The following is a 17,830-nucleotide window of genomic DNA, read 5'->3' as shown; positions in this document are numbered from 1 at the left end:
ACTTGTCCTTGATTTTCAACCATGTCCAGCAAGGTGATGCAAAAAGAAAAACTTTTTGCAATATAATTTACGAGAAAATCATATTATTACTACTCACTTGCTATCATTAACTGCTTAGTCAAGTAAAGATTGCAGAGGTACTACATACACACCCACTGACTGAAACCACTCACCCCCAGCAAGCCAGAGCCTAACCCAGCAACACAGAGTGTAAGGCTGGAGGGGGAGGGGACGCCAGTCTGTCATAAGGCACCCCAAGTGGGACTCAAACCCCAGACCCACCAGAGAGCAGGTACAGGCCAAACCCACTGCTCCACCGTACCATTGCACCCCTGTGCCCCCAGGTACTAAACAGCACAAGTCAAAGTAAGCCCTGGATAGGACACCAGTCGATTGTAGGGTAATCACACACACTCATTCACACACACACTATGGATAAGTCAGTCACCGGTTCAGCTGAAATACTATGTCTTTGGACTGTCGGAGGAAAACAGTGCACCTGGGGACGAGCACTCGGGTAAAACCCACGTGAATACGAGGAGAAAATGGGGAAAAGGCGCAGATGGCGAAAGATATGAATAACCCTGACGACCACCATCCAGCACATGATACCTGCACTTTGATTTAGTAACCCTGAGTCACCCACAGGAATGGAATGAACACCTTAAAGCATAGAAAGAAGACCTGGATTTACATCCTGAACAAATCCACAGAGTCTTTAGGTTATTTGTACAAGTGAAAAGCTGAGTTTGAGGGATGCGGGAACAGCAGGTAGCACAATAGTTAGAGCCATCACCTGGCTTCGAAGTCCTTCATTCAGCTGACAATACACAGTCAATACTCATGTCGATAAACAGTACAATTAACTGTTGGTTTAGCAAACTGGATTTTATTGTGGAACATAAAATTAAATGTTTCTCAACATGTTCCAGTTAGCCCCAACCCACGTCCACTCCAGTGGCCTTCCCTGTTGACACATCGAACCGTGGGCCTGTGCCTTGCCACTCCATGTTTATAGTACATTGTGGACCATGCCAAAGAGTGCTGTAACTCCCGACGTTCATTAGCAGCCAACGCAAACACTGGCGAACGCAAACACAAAAAAGCCTTTATCTGAGCAAAACAGCCTCGCAAGCACGTCTCGAGTTTTGGACATGGCCGTCGTGGGACAGCCTGGCTGCATTGTGCCAGCTTGAGATCTATATTTATCGGCGCATCTGTTTTGCTCGTTCTGTGGAGCTGGTGTGAAGGTCCACTAAGGAACTATTTTTGGGCAGGATGTTTACCGTCCTTTCGAGCAGAGAGCCACCCGTCACTGAAGCGAAAACTGCATCTCAACAAGCACGTCCATTGCTGGGAATCGCTCTGAGCTTTGACCGCTAAGCTAGGTAGTCGCTTCAGCAGCAGGTAACTACTTGGACCTGCGTGGCGACACTTAATTACAGTTTAACACCTTTTCGCCATTTGGCCCACTGCCTGTATTTACTAAAGCTCAGGGGTACGACGGGAAGCTTCCTGTAACCTTGCAGCTACAAGTGCTGCTCATCTAAAGCTGGGCCATCTGTTTTCGGAAATAGCGTTACCGCAACAGCCGTGATTACCGGAGTTCCCATCAGGGCACTTGAAATAATAGGCAGGTACTTTTGGTGTTCCTGGAGACTAGCGGGGATGTTTCTGAAGCATCTGGAGGTGTGCTGCTCTACAGCCATGTGGCATCACGTTGATGTCCCAGGGAGGTGGAGGGGGTGCAAGAGTTATTGGCATGATGCCAACTGAGCGACACTACAGTTGTGGGCCTCATCAGCAGCAATGACGAGTCAGCATACAGAGAGGAGGTGACCCAGCTCGCAGAATGGTGTAAAGACAACAATCTGTCTCTAAATGTTGACAAGACTAAAGAGATAATTATTGATTTCAGGAGGACCCAAGTAGACCACTCACCTCTGCACATCAATGAAACAGCTGTGGAGAGAGTCAAAAGCTCAAAGTTTCTTGGTGTGCACATGACATGGGACCTCTCCTGGACCCTGAACACCACCTGCCTAGCCAAAAGGCCCAGCAGTGTCTCCATCTCTTATGGAGGCTGAAGAGAGCGAAACTCCCCCCTCCCATCCTCACTATGTTCTACAGGGGGACGATAGAGAGCATCTTGACCAGCTGTCTCACCATGTGGTACGGGAACTGCACAGTCTCTGACCGAAGGACCCTACAGTGAGTGGTAAGAACAGATGAAGAGATCATCGGAGTTCCTCTTCCCTCCATCGACTCCATATACAGAAACCGTTGCATCCGCAAGGCCAACAGCATTGTGGATGACCCCTCTCACCCCTCTCATGGACTCTTCGACCTGTTGCCATCTGGCAGAAGGTATAGGAGCATCTGCACTACCACCAGCAGACTCCACAACAGTTTCTTCCCTGAGGCAGTTAAACTTCTCAACACCCAGCTACCTCCCAACACTCAACTGGCCCCATTGACCAATTAACTCAGCACTACACTACTCCATAACTGCCTGCAGCTCACAGCCATACCTGCGTCCTATCCTGTGGATTTATTTATTTATTTACTTATTCATTGTCTTATGCTATGTTCTGTCTTGCATCATGGTCTCCAAAGAAACAACATTTCGTTCCACTGTACACAAGCTGTATGGAGGAATGACAATAAAAACTACTTGTAACTTGGAACTTCTCAACGAGGAGGAAAGAGATCTTGGGTAAATGCAAAGACTGTCTTGAGTGTTAAACTTGTAGGGTTCTTATCAGAGGGTTTCATTTGCCTTTGGAGACTAGTGCAAGGTCCACTGATGCCATCACTAAGCGACGAGATGCAGTGCAAATCATCAGGACTCAACATTTGTCCCTTTATTCCTGTAGAAACAGATAAGTTCATCGCTTGGTCAGAGAGGTCACTTGAAAGCTTTCTTGAACGAGAGCGAAAGAGACAGCGAGAACAAAGGCAGAGAGTGTGTCCAATCTGATATTGCTACCATCTGGCTTTTTATGGCCTGGAAAGAGCGAGACTTTAAGATGACATGAAAAAAAACTGCATTAAGGACCTGGAGTAAATGTTCTTCACACAAATTAACTGTTCTGTTATGTTCTGTTCTGTATCTGACAGGGGAAGAAAAGCCCCCATAAAAGAATATTAAAAATCTCCGTCACTGAAACCAGCATCTGGTGGAGGAGAATGGCTGTAAACCGGAACCTTGCCCTTGCTGCAATCGCATCTTTTCGTGCAGCTTTGCAGTCCCAAGGTCGACTGCATGAAGAAAACACAAAAGTAAATGGGCAGCTCTTACAAGCGGCACAAACCCTTGTCCAACAATGGAACCCTTTTAAGAACCCCCAGTGATTACATAAAGTTTCATAGAAATCACAGAAAAAGCATCTGGCCTTTGGCCGTGTTTGCATTTCCCCTGAAACCTCTCCGTGTGCATTGGCCTGGAAATACCGGCGTCCCAAGGTCTCCTTCCACTGTGTAGACCTATACAAATGCAAATATGCATTTACAGACACATGCATGCACGCTTACAAAGAAGCATACATACAGAAATAGGCATGAGTACACGCATGACCTGGAAAATCTACCTCCGCTTTCTTCCACTGAGCTGAGACCCCCGCAAGTCTGCAGGCGACACCTCGCACAAGTTCCCTGAGGCACACGGTACCGAAATGCAATGCCTCGATGCGAACAAGCAAACGGTCAACAGTGATCCTTTCCAACATTAATACTGGCAGCGCTACGCAATGTGTGTGCGCAAGTGCGTGTGTGTGTGCGGTAATGAGTGGCTTTGGACGGGTCTGTTTTACAGTTGATCATTCATAATACAGGTCCCCTTAATCAGATTTTATAGGTGTTCCTCTCCCATTAAACAGCCCTTCGTGGGTGACGGCTCCAAGGGGCCAGATGTAATCGAAAAATGTAATCAAGGCAACATGCTCTAAGAGCCAGAGCCCGAGAGAGAGGTGTTTATCCTGAGATACTCAAACACGAATGGCAGATCATATAAACTTTGCGCTGCAACTGACCAAAAGATGAAAATCACCCTTGATAAGTTATAATCCTGCACTTTGGCCATCGTGAGCAGGATGCCATGAGGCTCACTGTGGATTAGCCTTAATGCTGTGTGCCAAGGATGGCAGACACACAGTGTCTTAATGGTTTCAAAATATATGCAGGTGGTAATGTTTAAGGGGTGTTTCTTTAGCAGATACCATGCACCTTTACCTGGTCACTAACAACCCCATCCCCATAAGGAAACGGTTTCCATGCAAGGCCAATTTTCAATGTATTTGTTTTGAAGGATGTTCTTCTTCTTCTTCTTATTATTATTATTATTATTATTATTATTCATTTAGCTGACACCTTCCTCCAAAGCAACTTATACTAATTTACCCATTTATACAGATTGGTTCTTTTTACTGGATCAATTCAGGGTAAATATTTTGATCAAGGGCATTACAGCTGGAGGAGGGATTTGAACCTGGGTCTTCCAGCTGTAAGGCACCAGCTCTAAGCACTATGATGTGCTCCCCCTTGCTTGGGGATGGGAGATGAACATGCCTTTGCCTCCCTCCAGAGTGTGTCCTTCTCCCACAAGGCCCTGGTGATAAAAAGGATGACGATGACCCTGAACATCTTCCCTCCTCACCCACCCACAGACATACACTCTCTCCTCCACTCCCAGCTCATGTCCACTCACAAAGCATGAGACACGCCTTTCAGGAGCTCCACCTGCCCCTTATTCCTAGAAAGCGTCCGACAGAATGCGGCATTGCGGTGCAAGTCAGCCTTTCCACCTTCATGTGGATTAACCAAGCCAACGCAGTGGGTGCTGGTGCAGATCAACTCCACTGTCTGGGTTACAAATCCTGGGTAAACAAACCAGCAGGGACATCCCACATAAAGTAAGGGCTCTGGCAGACACAGAGTAGCTGGGATTAAGGATCAAGGACAGAGTGGATCATGACTCCAGCCAGCATACCCTTTTCTCAAGTTCCTAAGCAGATGGAGGGTACAGTTCCAATGACAGTTAAGAGGGAAGTGAGGTGAATTGCGTTGAATCAAGAGTCTAGGGTCAATGACCGTGAACACTCACGTCCGACTTAGACCTTCGTAAAATAGAACCTTAGTCCTTAATCGCAACGGTGAACACCGGAGGAAAAGAACGCCGCATCGAAAGGCTGCTTTCAAGTAACGCAGACCGAGAGAGAGTAACAACCTCCTTGCTCTTTCTAGTACTGTACTTTGAGGTGCGGTGTGATTTAAGCGGAGCGGCGGACGGCGCTTTTTTAAATAATGGAAACACGCAGCTGCAGAACGCGGGGTCGATGACGCCAGTAGGTGGTAAAATCGCCCCGTGCTCTGCCAAGACCAACAGAGCGGGAGCGCATGGAGCATTCCTTCCGCTGCAAACACACGACCATTTATGGACCAGAATCAGAACTGGATCCTAGCGGGACTCCTCCCTCTCTTCTTTTTCCCCTCCTGTTCCTCATCTTTGTCTTCTGCAGGCCAGCAGCTGATAAAACGGGCACGCCTGGAGCGGTTGGAGAAGTATAGAACTGAAATGGGTGCCCTAGAGTCTGTGCAAAACCCCAAAGAGTGCACAGGAAGGAAAGAGACCAGCAGAGTTGAAGCGATGCGACATTAACACACTTTCCTGGAGAGGGTTTAAAAATAGCAGCACGGGACTGGTCAAGCGTGTAGAGTGGGTTGTGGCCGCCGGTCCACTCCAGGATGGACGACGTGTCTTAAAGGTATGTATCTCCCCCTAGTGGCCAGCTCTGGCTACATCCAAAAAGAAAAATCATGACCATGAGCTGTGTACGAGGGTGAAAAACGACATGAAGTGAACTACCATTCGGCACAGTGGTCAACCACATGGTTGATTGTACCTTCACTTTCGTGGTGTGCGGGGTGAACCGCACGACTGGAGTTGGGACTGTGCTTGGACCTCCGGGCTAGCAATCGCAGAATGTGGTTCACCTCAAAGTGCTGTAAATCTCTCTAACTCCCAGGGACCCCAGGACTCCATCGCAGCACCACACACGCAGTGACCGCTCACGGTAAAATTTTATGGTCGTATTTTGATTATAATGTTTACATCCTCCTGCAACTTCTTTCTCCAGTCCAGCACTTATCTGCACGATAAAGTCATTTAAGCACATGGTCCTGTAAAATACAAGATTCCTCTTTTGCATTTCTATTTACATATTTATGACATTTCCGGGAACAGCTCTTTCCTCAGAGCTCTGATCTTGTCCAGAAACAATAAATGCAGCTTTTACTAAATGAAAATTTGCTTTTGCCGTTGCACATAGTAACAACGGAGCCTTGAGACTTGGGTAGGGGCCATTATTGCAAATCTATTAGATAGTATCCTGCATGTGCCGACAGCTCTGACAAAACCTATTGACCCCTGAGCACCACAACACAAGACCTTCCTCAGGCCCCAAAGGCTTCCCATCCTCCTGAAACTGGGCCGGTTCTGGGAGACGCTCAAAGCTAACAGCAGTGGGAACATTTTCCGGAATGTTCTCTCATCCACCACGAGATGGCAGCCTGAAACAGCAACAAATTTGGACGTAATGCTGGTGGATGAGTGGACTGCATCTTTTCCCTCTGCTGGTTATAACACTACGGGTAAATAACTCAGCCAAAACTAAAGGGTGACGAGGACTTCATGTCACTGGTTGGCAGACATCTTCCGATTCTACCATCAGCCTTGCTTGTGCAACACGTGATCGCAAATTTGGCTGTGTGCCCACATCTCGGACTGAGCGTGTCCACATTGGAGGTATGTTGCTGTGATACCTGACTTAACTGATTGCTTTGGGGAGAGATGGCCGACGCACAGCAGTCTTGACCGTCTGTCCATTCGCCATTAGATTAATTTCTTTTTCTGTCTCTGTGAGTGGAAAACACTCGTGGGGTGGCGTTACCGAGAAGCAGACACGTCATGATGTCTGATCGACTCTCAAGATCAAATCTGGGGACAGTAATACAAGTTCACCCTGTTTCCCCGTATCGAATTTTTGAGGTTTGGAACCCCATTTGGCCGGGAGTGGTTGTACTTTGTGGGAAATTATGAGTCAATAACAGCATGACTGACAGATAATGTATACAAATACCTGTGGCCCACTATATGGAACGAGCCGTGTCTGGACTTGTTGCTTGAGTATGGGCAGGTATGCCGGGGTGTGCTTAGATGATATTTGGCTGCAGACGTCCAGCTCGGGTTTCGGGACACTTGTTGTTAATTATTCATAACACTTTTCTTCAAAGAAGTTTAAGGCACTCACAATTATTTAACCCTTTATGCAGCTGGATAACTTTTACTGTATCGATGTAGGGTAAGCATGTTGATTGGGAGCACCGCAATTGAAGCGGGTTTTGGACCTGGGTCTTTCGAGTCCAGAGGCAGCCGCAGTAACCACTACGCCTCCTGCTGTCCCTTTGTAGTTTTCAGTGTTTGTGTGTATTAAGGTGTGGGCAAACTCACACTGACCTTCCTCCCGGACAGCAGCATGCACAGCTGGTGCATGGACCCCCCGTTCTTGGTCAGCTCCTTCTTGAGGGTCCTGGGTGAGGGCAGGCTCCAGCCAGCCTTGCGTGGGACTCCGGCGTCCAGGCGGTTGATGGCGTCATCAGATGCGAAGCAAGGAGCGCGTGGCTCCTGCAGCAGGCTGCCCTCGCTGTGTGTGCGCCTCCGCAAGGAGCCCTGCACGCTGAGCCCCGCCCCTCCTCCTCCTCCCGCACCCCCGTACCGCTCGCAGGGCGCTGCCTCTGCCACGCTGCGCCGCTTGCTGTCGCGCCGCTCCAGATAGTCGTCGCTATCTTCTGCCTCCTCATCATCCTCCTCGTCGTCCTCCTCGTCGTCCTCCTCATCATCCTCCTCCTCATCCTCCCCGTAGTTCTCGTCGTCCGTGGCCGGGGAGGAGAGCGCGTCGGCGCTGAAGGAGCGGTCCAAGCGCAGCTCGGGGATCACGAAGGATGAGGAGGAAGAAGAGGGCAGGGCTCCCGTGTCGGCCGCTTCCGATCCGTTGTCCTCTTCACCCCGCTGCTCCGCCTCATCCTCCTCCAGTCTGTCTCGATCCCCGGCCACCTCCTCAGTCTCCTTCTCCTCTTCCATCTCTCCAGCCTCCTGCCAGACCTCCCCCTCGGTGCTCTTGCAATCCTCGCCTTCGGTGGATGGTGGCGGGGTGGGTGGCACCTTGTGCTCGTCCTCCGGTGATGTACGCACCTCCTCGATAGGAGTGAGGAGGTCCTCCGGCGGGGGGCTGCCTGGGGCGGGGGGCTCCGAGGGGCTGCTGGGTGTGTTCTCCTCCTCCGGCTTCCGTTGGCCTCCTAGCTCACGCTGCATGTCGGCCTTGGGCTCCAGCATCTGAAAACACATACACCACACAAGCATATATATTTGAATGTATTTTTTTAGTGGGCGGTTTTTTATCCAAAGCAGCTTAAATGTCAGTGGGTGAAATAAGGGCACGTAACAAAGAGCAGAGATTATCTGCATTCACACAGAAAGCCAGTTGCGCAGGACTCCATGAGAGTAATCCAGAAATAACAAATCATATGTCAGAAGGGCATGTGGAAGTAGTGGAATGAGATCCGGGTGTCTCCGGGCTAAACAACACCTTGTTAGGATCTGGGCAGCAGATGGCATAGCAGTCAAAGACGTCACTTTGCAGATGGACCTAGGTTCAGTTCCCACCGCCTTCTTTAGTCTGCCTGATCAAGGTACATACCCTGAACTGACACAGTAAAAATGACCCTGCAGCATAAATGGGTAAATCACAGTAAGTAGGTAGATTAGCGCAGAAACGTCACACTGCCAGAGTCAGATAATTATAGTAAAAACAATGTAAGCTCCAGGTCTTTGGACAGGGGACGGTGTGATGCCCTGATGAAGAGATCCACCAGGACTTCATTTAGGCTTTCGTGCACACACACACACACACAAACGTTTTTGTGGTGACACTTATGTAATCAGGATGCGATACCCTGCGACGGAGAGAAACATGAATCGAGCAGCATCTGCATGGTCCGCCGTCGGGCAGATACAGGAAGTTGCGTACGGGAAGCGTGCCGCATACAGACAGATGCAATCGGGACCGGCCGAACGCACCGGGTCCGTGATGGGAAACTGAAGCGGAAGGGCCTGTAAATAAATCGCACATCCGAGTAGAGCGATAGTAAACATCGCTTTGGGACGAACGCCACGTCGGCTCATTTAGATAGCATTTGGCTTTGTTTGGAGTGCGGGGGGAGCCTGTATTTACTTTGAGCTCCTAAGTGCCTTTTACGAGGAGAAAAGCATCAGTAGAAATGGTTTGCGCTCCAAGTACACGAACACGGCAGACGGGCTCGGCGGCCAGAACAGAAATCCCCCCCGAAACCGTACGGCCTGCGTTTCCATGACCTTCTCCAGCAGGTAAACAGCGCCACATGTATGCGCTGATACTTATGTAGCGCTTGTAACACAGCAGCGGTCAGGGCTGCGTGGCCTCGCCTCCAACCAACTCCACCCCTCCCTCCATTGTGTCGGTTTGAAGCAGCAGAATCACAATGTGCACATTTGTTCCAGGCAATTGCGTTTATAACTGCTGCTACGATCATGATTTATGCCAAAATTCTGCATAAAAAGTCCAACTCAAAGCATGTACAGAGAGTAGCAGGTGGGATAGTGGTTACAGCTGAGACCTTGTAACTTAAGGACCTGTGTTTGAATACCCTACAACACCCTTGATGGGAACACTTACCCTGAACTGACAGATTAAAAATTACCCAGCTTTATAAATGGGTAGATTGTTGGAAGTACCCTAGTGTATAAACCGAAGAGTGTAATTGACACTGGAGAAATCAATTAGCTAAATGATCAATTTAAAAAACGATTACGCTTGGTAATCAGATCACAACCCAAAGTCGGTAAAAAAAAATCTCATCAGCTACATAGCAGAAAGCATCAGTAACTAATAGCTACCGAAGATTAACTGGAATGCATTACTGCCTCATTCCTAGTAATTGTGTGTGGAAATTAAGCACTGGTTCCCAAGCATCACCAGAAGTGAATTTCAATAAAATAAAACACAATGACACCAGCAAATGCACTGCTCTAAGACAAAGTGCTGGCTCAGGTTTTCCATCTCGGCAAACAGCCACCACTCCCCACACTGAAAGAAACGGTGGGCCCCTAAAGGCCAGTACGTAACAGTAAATGCCACGAAACAGCCTTGAAATTGCAGCATTTCCATGATCGCGGAGCCGGCTACCCGACGCACGGTATTTATGAATCAGCTTCCGTCGCTTTTTCTGGGCACAATAACACGATGCAGTGAACCCCCGCAGGAAGGTCTCGCAGCTCCCGCAGTTCGCACTCCTCGCTCTACAGTGTGCTGGTGGGCGGCCGGAGGAGAAAGACGTCGGCTGTCAGATGGTGCGGACTTGAGATTAAGGACCGCCCCTGAAGCACGAGAGCCTTTTGACCCACGTCCGGCCTTCAGGAGCAGCTGGATGTGCCATGTTCACAATGGATGCCCAATGGAGTCCCAAATGGAGACCAAAGCAGATCCCTGAGTAATTCAAAAGCACGTCCTTCCCAAACCGAGAGATCGAAAGATGATCTCAGAAAAACATGACTGCGGTGCTTCACATCACTTGAGCTGCGTGTTGGGGTGTAGGGTTGAATCGAGGTCAGGATGTGTGGAGTTTGGATGTTTTGCCCGTTTGCAATCCAATGTCATGATGTAGGAAGGCAATGGTAAACCATTTCTGCATCCTGCTTCACTATGAAAATCACACAGGCAGTCACCCTACATTTGCATTCAGTACAATGGCACTTACTCCACTTTCACCTTAATTTAGAGCTGAAGTGATAGTCCCAGAGTAACTTCTTTCAAAATGAAAAACACTTATTATGATGCACCGTAAGCTGGAAAAGAGTGTGTCTCTGTGTGTTCTTCGTGGGTTCTCAGAACGACACTAACTTTTGGCTCTAAAGTCACAAGGCTGCAGCTTCCGAAATTTCCACAAAGAGCTAGTCTTCACATGAAACTTACTTAGACTCTTATGCCTCCCTTGCATCACCTGGCATGCCCCTTCTACACCCAGGGCAAAGTGTTCAGAAGATTTTTAAAATATTTTTATTTGTATTTTTACTGGGATCATCATATCACAGAGGAAGGTGGCTAATTCCACATAGAACAGGTCCAAATTCAAAAGCCTGAAGGTTCTCTGTTTTAGCTCTGATGTATGGGAATGAGCTCCCTCTGTCCTTCAGAACTGCTGAGTCCCTCTTCAACATTCAACAAGAGTCTCAAAATAAATCTCTTTCGGACCCACTTCTCTCCCGATCTCTTATCAACTCCTTAAATTTGCACTACGTTACATGCTTCTGCATCTATAACTTTTCATGTGTGCTCAAAACGCATTTTTATTTACTCTAAGTTGTGTGTCGCTTTGGAGAAAAGAGTCTGCTACTTGAAGAAAACGAATGTAATCCAAAAGAGGGCTCATTTTCCAAGATGATGTGTGTTTTCTTTCTCTCTTTAACTGTGCCTCACACTAAGGGTGGATGTCATGCGGAGCACACATGACCACTTGCTCCCAGCCAGCCAGAGATTTCACTGATTATAATCAACTTAATGCGTTATTTGTGTCCGACGACAAGCCGTGCCCCTTAATGCAAGCCATCTTTCAATTGGAGGCCCCTGAGAACACCCCGTGAGGGTCGCTGCAGCTGTAAATAACACTGCCGACTCACTACACATATCCTGGCACATACGCAAGCAGGTTCGCCGATGAGCGTGTTCTTTATCGCTTAGGAATGATGACGCAGCATGCAGAATCCTCTGTCACGACAAAATGTTACACATAATTGACTAATGCGTCGCAGATTTCTTTTCGAATCATGTGAAAGCTGTTTTTTAATAAGAGACGGAATCAGAAACCTCCAGGGGGAAAAAAGTTGAGATTATCAGCTGTTGCTAGTCAGTTATGAGCGGATGATGTTCATTTTGTGAGAAGTCGCCTGTTTATATAAAGGTTTGCTTTACAGCACGTAATGAGGGTAAGTAGTTCAGATCGATGTCCGGATCAAATATTAAGAAGGGTGCGTTACCTTTGCAGAACGGTTCACGTGTTCCTGATGTCTCCATTTCGAAACAAACAGCACAGTGCATCTCTCCCCTTGAACTCCCGTTGTCGTTTATTGCTTCTCCTCTTATTGAACGCTCCTCGATGAAAGCAGCTTTTGTCGTGCTGACCTGGAACTTTCATCTCCCACATCACGAGATTGCACTGACGAAAATTTTTTTCATGGGTGAAACAGAGATGATGATCATGTTTGCTTATGGATCTACGATGTCGCGGCAGTCAAGGGCGTGCACTTCTGCCACAGCTTCAAATGCTGGATGGATGTTGCGCTGAAACGTGTAAATCATTTCTATATATATGGTTTTATTGAAACAGCGCTTTTACAGAAACAACTCCGCAGTTCAGAAACTGAAGAAGGCAACAGGAGCAGACCTGTCGATGGGACTCAAACCAACCAACCTCCAACTGAAAAGAGCCTTCATTCTACTCACTGAAGTCAGGAGGTGCAACAGTTTATGGAGCATGATTTATGTAGAACTTGGCACTTTCAGGATCTGCATGGTCTCTGTGTGACTGATCTCCGAACATAAGTGAACTTTCAAGATCAAGCGTCCTTCACGATCCACGTGATCAATAGCACCAGCAAGCCTGTCATGGCACTAGCCCTCGAAAACTGTAAACGCGACAGTATAACACGGAAGAGGGCAATAACTGCTGTGTTCAAAATTGAACTGAACTTAATTGTTTTGTTTTTGAGTCAGTTCCCGTCACGAGCAAGCAGCACAGTCGGGTTTGAGAACCGAGGGCGAGGTTTGTGCCATGCAGATGCAAGAGGCCAAAGCAGTGGCGAATAAACTTCATGAAACTGCCCATGTGCATTAGTTTTGGGGGAAAAAAATGCTCTCATGAATGCTGATGGCATAGTCAAGGGGGCTATTGTGACCCTAAACCTTATAACTCCCCTTTCACCGCATTTTACTATTTGACAAAGACAGCCTCGGGGGGTCGGGGGGAAGCAATAATTAGAAGGAGCTTTTTTAAAACATCTACAAGACACATGTCTTCCAAAGGGGATTAAAAAAATACACATCTCCTAAAAGCCGAGGAAAGGAAGTCAAAAAGTGAAACTGCTGCATAGCAAGAGTAAATAATGCGGATGGTAGCGTGATGGGCTGTAATTTGTCGTAATTCACTGACTGGCTCTAGTATCTCAACACTGCCTTGAGAGATGGTTTCTGGCAGGCTGGGCTCTATTATATGTGGGGGTTGAGGGGTTACCTTCTAGTCCATTAGGTTTTTGAGGTGTGTTAGGGATTCAAGGGGGGCTGTTATGGGCTTTAAGTGTTGGAATGGCTACCCTGATTTATGGAGGAGAGAGATGGGCTTGGCCTCATGGTAATCAGGGTTTGGCTGACTTGGTTTTATTACCGCAGTGATTATGTCTAAAGAGTGCCTGCCGCAATGTGCTGCTTATGGCTCAGAGAGACACAGGAATGCAGGGAGACAAACACAAAGATGTTCAAGACAGAGAGTGAATGAGAGACAAAGTACAACTAGGAGTATATCTAGGTAATTGGAACAGTATTTCCTGTGTGCTGTCGTGTCCAGGGCTTGCCTCGGAGCATTACCACAGCACCATTAGCCCACTGCAGTTTCCCGCTCATTTATTCCCTCTCCCCACCCCTCGTAAATAAATCAGCACCGGACTCCAGCTTCGGCTTTGGCAAACCTCTCTGGGACGGTAGGGACTCGTTCCTCTCCTGTTTTCATCCATCAAACATGAGTCATAATATTATTAAACCTATAAAATTGTTGTTTGAGGGGTCCATCATATTCTTCAAAATGGTTTGATCTAATATTTCAGTTGCGTACAAACCTAATAATATGGTTTGTTCTACCATTTTGAAACCTTTTTTATCCGTATGAATATAGATTTACAGTTTCAGCATATATGGCGCAAAGATATTTTGGAACAGCGGCACAGCAGACAGCACTGGTGCTTCACAGCTTCTGCCAGCGGGTTTGGACATGGGTTTGAATCTTGCCATCTCTGTGGAGTTTGCATGTTCACGTGGGTTTCCTCCCACAGTCCAAACACACATATTTCACATGAATTTGGGAATTTAAATTGGCCAAAGTGTGTGTATGTCAGGGGGCGCGGTGGTGTAGCGGGTTTGGCCGGGTCCTGCTCTCTGGTGGGTCTGGGGTTCAAGTCCTGCTTGGGGTGCCTTGCGACAGACTGGTGCCCTGTCCTGGGTGTGTCCCCTCCCCCTCCAGCCCTGCGCCCTGTATTGCTGGTTTAGGTTCTGGCTTGCTGCAAGCATGCTTGGGACAAGTGGTTTCAGAAAATGTGTGTGATTGCCCTGCTGTGGACTGCTGTAATGTCCTGAGTGTACTCTGGCTTGTGGGCTGTTTCTTTGATAGGTTCTACACCAATGCAACCCTATGGGGGACAAGTAGGTAGTGATAATGAATGAAATATGCCAAAAGTATATTCATGCTAAGATTTAACTTTTCTGCTTTCAGGCTAAATTTTTGAGGCAATTTACTACTGCCTGTGTAAGCCAGTATGTGAGATGAATTTGTGTTTTCAGAGGCAGTGTTTTCATGTTGAGATTTAACAATTTTTCTTTTGTTTCTATATTTAAAAAAAGATTTGATACTGTTACATGGAACCGAGGACGCCGGGGCGGCTGGACCCAAGTGCAGCATCGTTCGTCAAGAACCAAGGGGTCAGGCGAGTTCTCGTTGTCGGGGACGGGCAAAGAGTCGGTCGATCGGCGGTCAAAGTAAGAGCGAGGATCCATGGACATGGTCAGGGGACAATGCGAAGGGTTAAAAGCCGGAGAATGGATACAGGAAGCAAGGGATGAGGAAGAGCAGAACATAGCACAGACAGGACGGTTGTCTCAGCGAGATTCCGCAAGGGAACGGGAACGGAGGTGGGTCTTTTAAGGGTGCGCGTACTGATTGGTGTCTGGTGCTTGATCTGTGCCAGGTGACAGATACAAGCTATTCTGCTTTAACAAGTTGTGTCTTTAAAAAAAAAAATCATTTGCAAATTCACCAGAAGGTTCTATCCTTTCCATTTGGGAGCCAAAATACTGCACAACATGTGATCTGCACTCTTCTTTCCACAGTATGCACAACCACATGCGTGGATAATTCCCCTATGTTCCCATCACCCAGTACCGCGAAATCACGTACCAGTGATAGTAGCTAATTATATCCCAGGGGTGCAGTGCCGCTTATGCTCACATCATACGGGAATGCAAGGCTTAAGCGAATTCACACACTTACAGCAAAGCATAATAAGTGTTAAGGTAATCCAGCGTTCTCACGGGCCACGCAGTAAAGGAACTGTACTTGTGTACCATGCAAAAAAATTTCCTAAAGACCAGTTCTTTTGGCTTGAGTTTGGGAATCCCTGGGAAACCCTAATCACACTCAACACAACTCTACCACTACAATAAACTGAAATGTGTGCCTAGCAGACAGTCTTTTCAGTGGAATTAAAAATGCAACGCACGAAAAAAAATTGCTCAGCAAAAGCTTGGGTCCACCTTGACACAGCTTGCAGTGTAAAGCAACTTTCCCACTTCTTGAAGCTTGGAGGAGCAGTTGCACAGGTGTATAATGCTAAAGAGTATAAGGGTGAGTATTGCTAGACATATGAGCCAGCACCCTGTTGGTTGCTCAACCATCGGTTCTTTAACCATCATGACACTACAAACTGGTGTAAGTGCAGTTTCTTGTAATTCTTCTATATGGTCATTGTGTATTTCACGATGAACATTTTAAACGGGCTACATTACAGCAACTGCAGTATTTTCTGTAACACAATATGGATATGAAAGTCGGTCACAGAAGAAGCAGGACAAGAAAAGCATGGACTGCTCTGAGCTGTGGTGCTGGAAGAGTCTTAAGGACACCTTGAACAGACAGGACAACACACTGATGGATACTGGATCAAATAAACCAGAAATTTTTACTGTAAGCACAAATGATGAGACAGTTATAATTTGGGCACATCATGTGAAGACTGGATTCTCTTGAAAAAACTAATGCCAGAGAAAGCAAAACAGAAACAGAGGATGACTAGCAACCATATGGGTCGACTCAATCGCAGTGACAATGGACACACCCACCTCTTTCAACACTATGGACACTAAGTAGAGGACAGAACATTCTGGAGCCTCTCTATATATGTGCTCGCCAAGAGTCAACATCACACTTAACAGCATAATAAACCCAATTTTCTAATCTGAATCATAAAATACATCTCTCTCACACATAATGGCATCTGCATCCATATCCATCCATCCATCCATTCATTGAATTTCAATAACTGCTTGTCCTGAGCAGGGTCACAGTGATCTGGAGCCTATCCCTATCATTGGATACATCACAGGGCATCTGTATCCTGCCAGTCAAATCACTGCACAGTGGTCATAATGCTGCACTGTACTGACCAAGCTTTGTACTCTGAGATTGTTATGATTATGATCAATACTATTAGTAGTGGTGGGGGTGCGGTCCTACTCTCCGGTGGGTCTGGGGTTCGAGTCCCGCTTGGGGTGCCTTGTGACGGACTGGCGTCCCGTCCTGGGTGCATCCCCTTCCCCCTCCGGCCTTACGCCCTGTGTTGCCGGGTAGGCTCCGGTTCCCCGTGACCCCGTAAGGGATGAGCGGTTCTGAAAATGTGTGTGTGTGTGTATTAGTAGTGGTACTAGTAGTAACATATTCCTAAACTGACATTTTCAAAGAATGGAAACTTCAATAATCAGCCTATGTACTGTATGGGACAATTCATGAGAGCACCTCAGGTTAAGTACATTGCCCAAAGGTACTACAGAAACAGCAGGGAATGAACTTGAACCAACAACCTTCAAGTATAGCTATGTGTTTCACTGCTAAACTACCTACCTGCTGGGTTTAATATGACATTATGGGTCAGAAAGTGTTTATTGAAAGAGCATCTTTTTCATTAACATTTCAGCGCAGCAGGGGAGCGGCATTCACAGTTCAGTACCCTCTTGTTGAAACCCCTTTTCCACCCCACACCGCTCCGGCATCCGTGACTAAGCTCCTAATTGTTCAAAATGAAAATGCTAAGGGGAACAGATGACTGACCAAAGTGTGAAAGCTAGGCAGCACATTTAGAATATAAAGTCTGGGGGTCTAATCAGCAGTATATGATGAAGGGAGGTTAATATAGTACCTACAATGTAGTGAGTAACATTTTTTTTCTCCACCTGCTGATGTCTCACATGCATTATTAATGAGACTGGAAAGTCATCCCCTCAAAGCTGAAGAGCAGCATACCTTAAAGCAAGCAGTGATGCAGTGCTTCTGTCATTGAACCCTCCCATTATCCGGCAAGCACAAAGCCACCAGCCCCAAAGGCGGAATCTTGAACGTTCTTGCTTCAACGTGCCTCAGAAAGCAGAGAAGGTGTGTCCTCCACCTTTCGCCCTCCTCCACGCTAAAACAAACGTATGATCTGCAGCATGGGCACGCAGGCTGGGACGGTTTTGAAATCAAATGTTCACCCGAAACCACTGCGGAGCGACACTTTGCGTCATTGATATTCCCTCCACAGCCTTGCGAGATGCACAGCAGCCCATGTATTGGTATTGATCTACGACCACAGGCTACAGGAGACACGAGAGGAATGAGTTGATGGATAGGGCAGAAGTACAGGGTAATTGAGGCTGGAGCGTCAATTATT

The 17,830-nt window shown here is 47.3% G+C and overlaps 1 protein-coding gene across 3 annotated transcripts in view; it reads right to left on the bottom strand.

Moving 5' to 3' along the window:
* The window catches only part of LOC108927203 (regulator of G-protein signaling 3-like), a 77,455-nt gene that overhangs the window by 22,476 nt on the left and 37,149 nt on the right, over positions 1 to 17,830 (bottom strand). For 2 of the 3 annotated variants that reach the window (XM_018740325.2, XM_029253171.1), the window contains one exon: positions 7,514 to 8,389. In XM_018740325.2, the coding sequence (XP_018595841.2) occupies positions 7,514 to 8,389 (876 nt within the window). Of the gene's footprint in view, positions 1 to 7,513; positions 8,390 to 12,124; positions 12,208 to 17,830 lie in introns of those variants that run through there. The other variant, XM_029253173.1, reaches the window with a different exon arrangement.

The sequence above is a fragment of the Scleropages formosus genome, chromosome 6, assembly GCF_900964775.1.
Source record: "Scleropages formosus chromosome 6, fSclFor1.1, whole genome shotgun sequence".
Taxonomy (NCBI): domain Eukaryota; kingdom Metazoa; phylum Chordata; class Actinopteri; order Osteoglossiformes; family Osteoglossidae; genus Scleropages; species Scleropages formosus.
The sequence above is the reverse complement of the archived record's forward strand: the minus strand, read 5'-3'. Positions and strand labels throughout refer to the sequence as shown.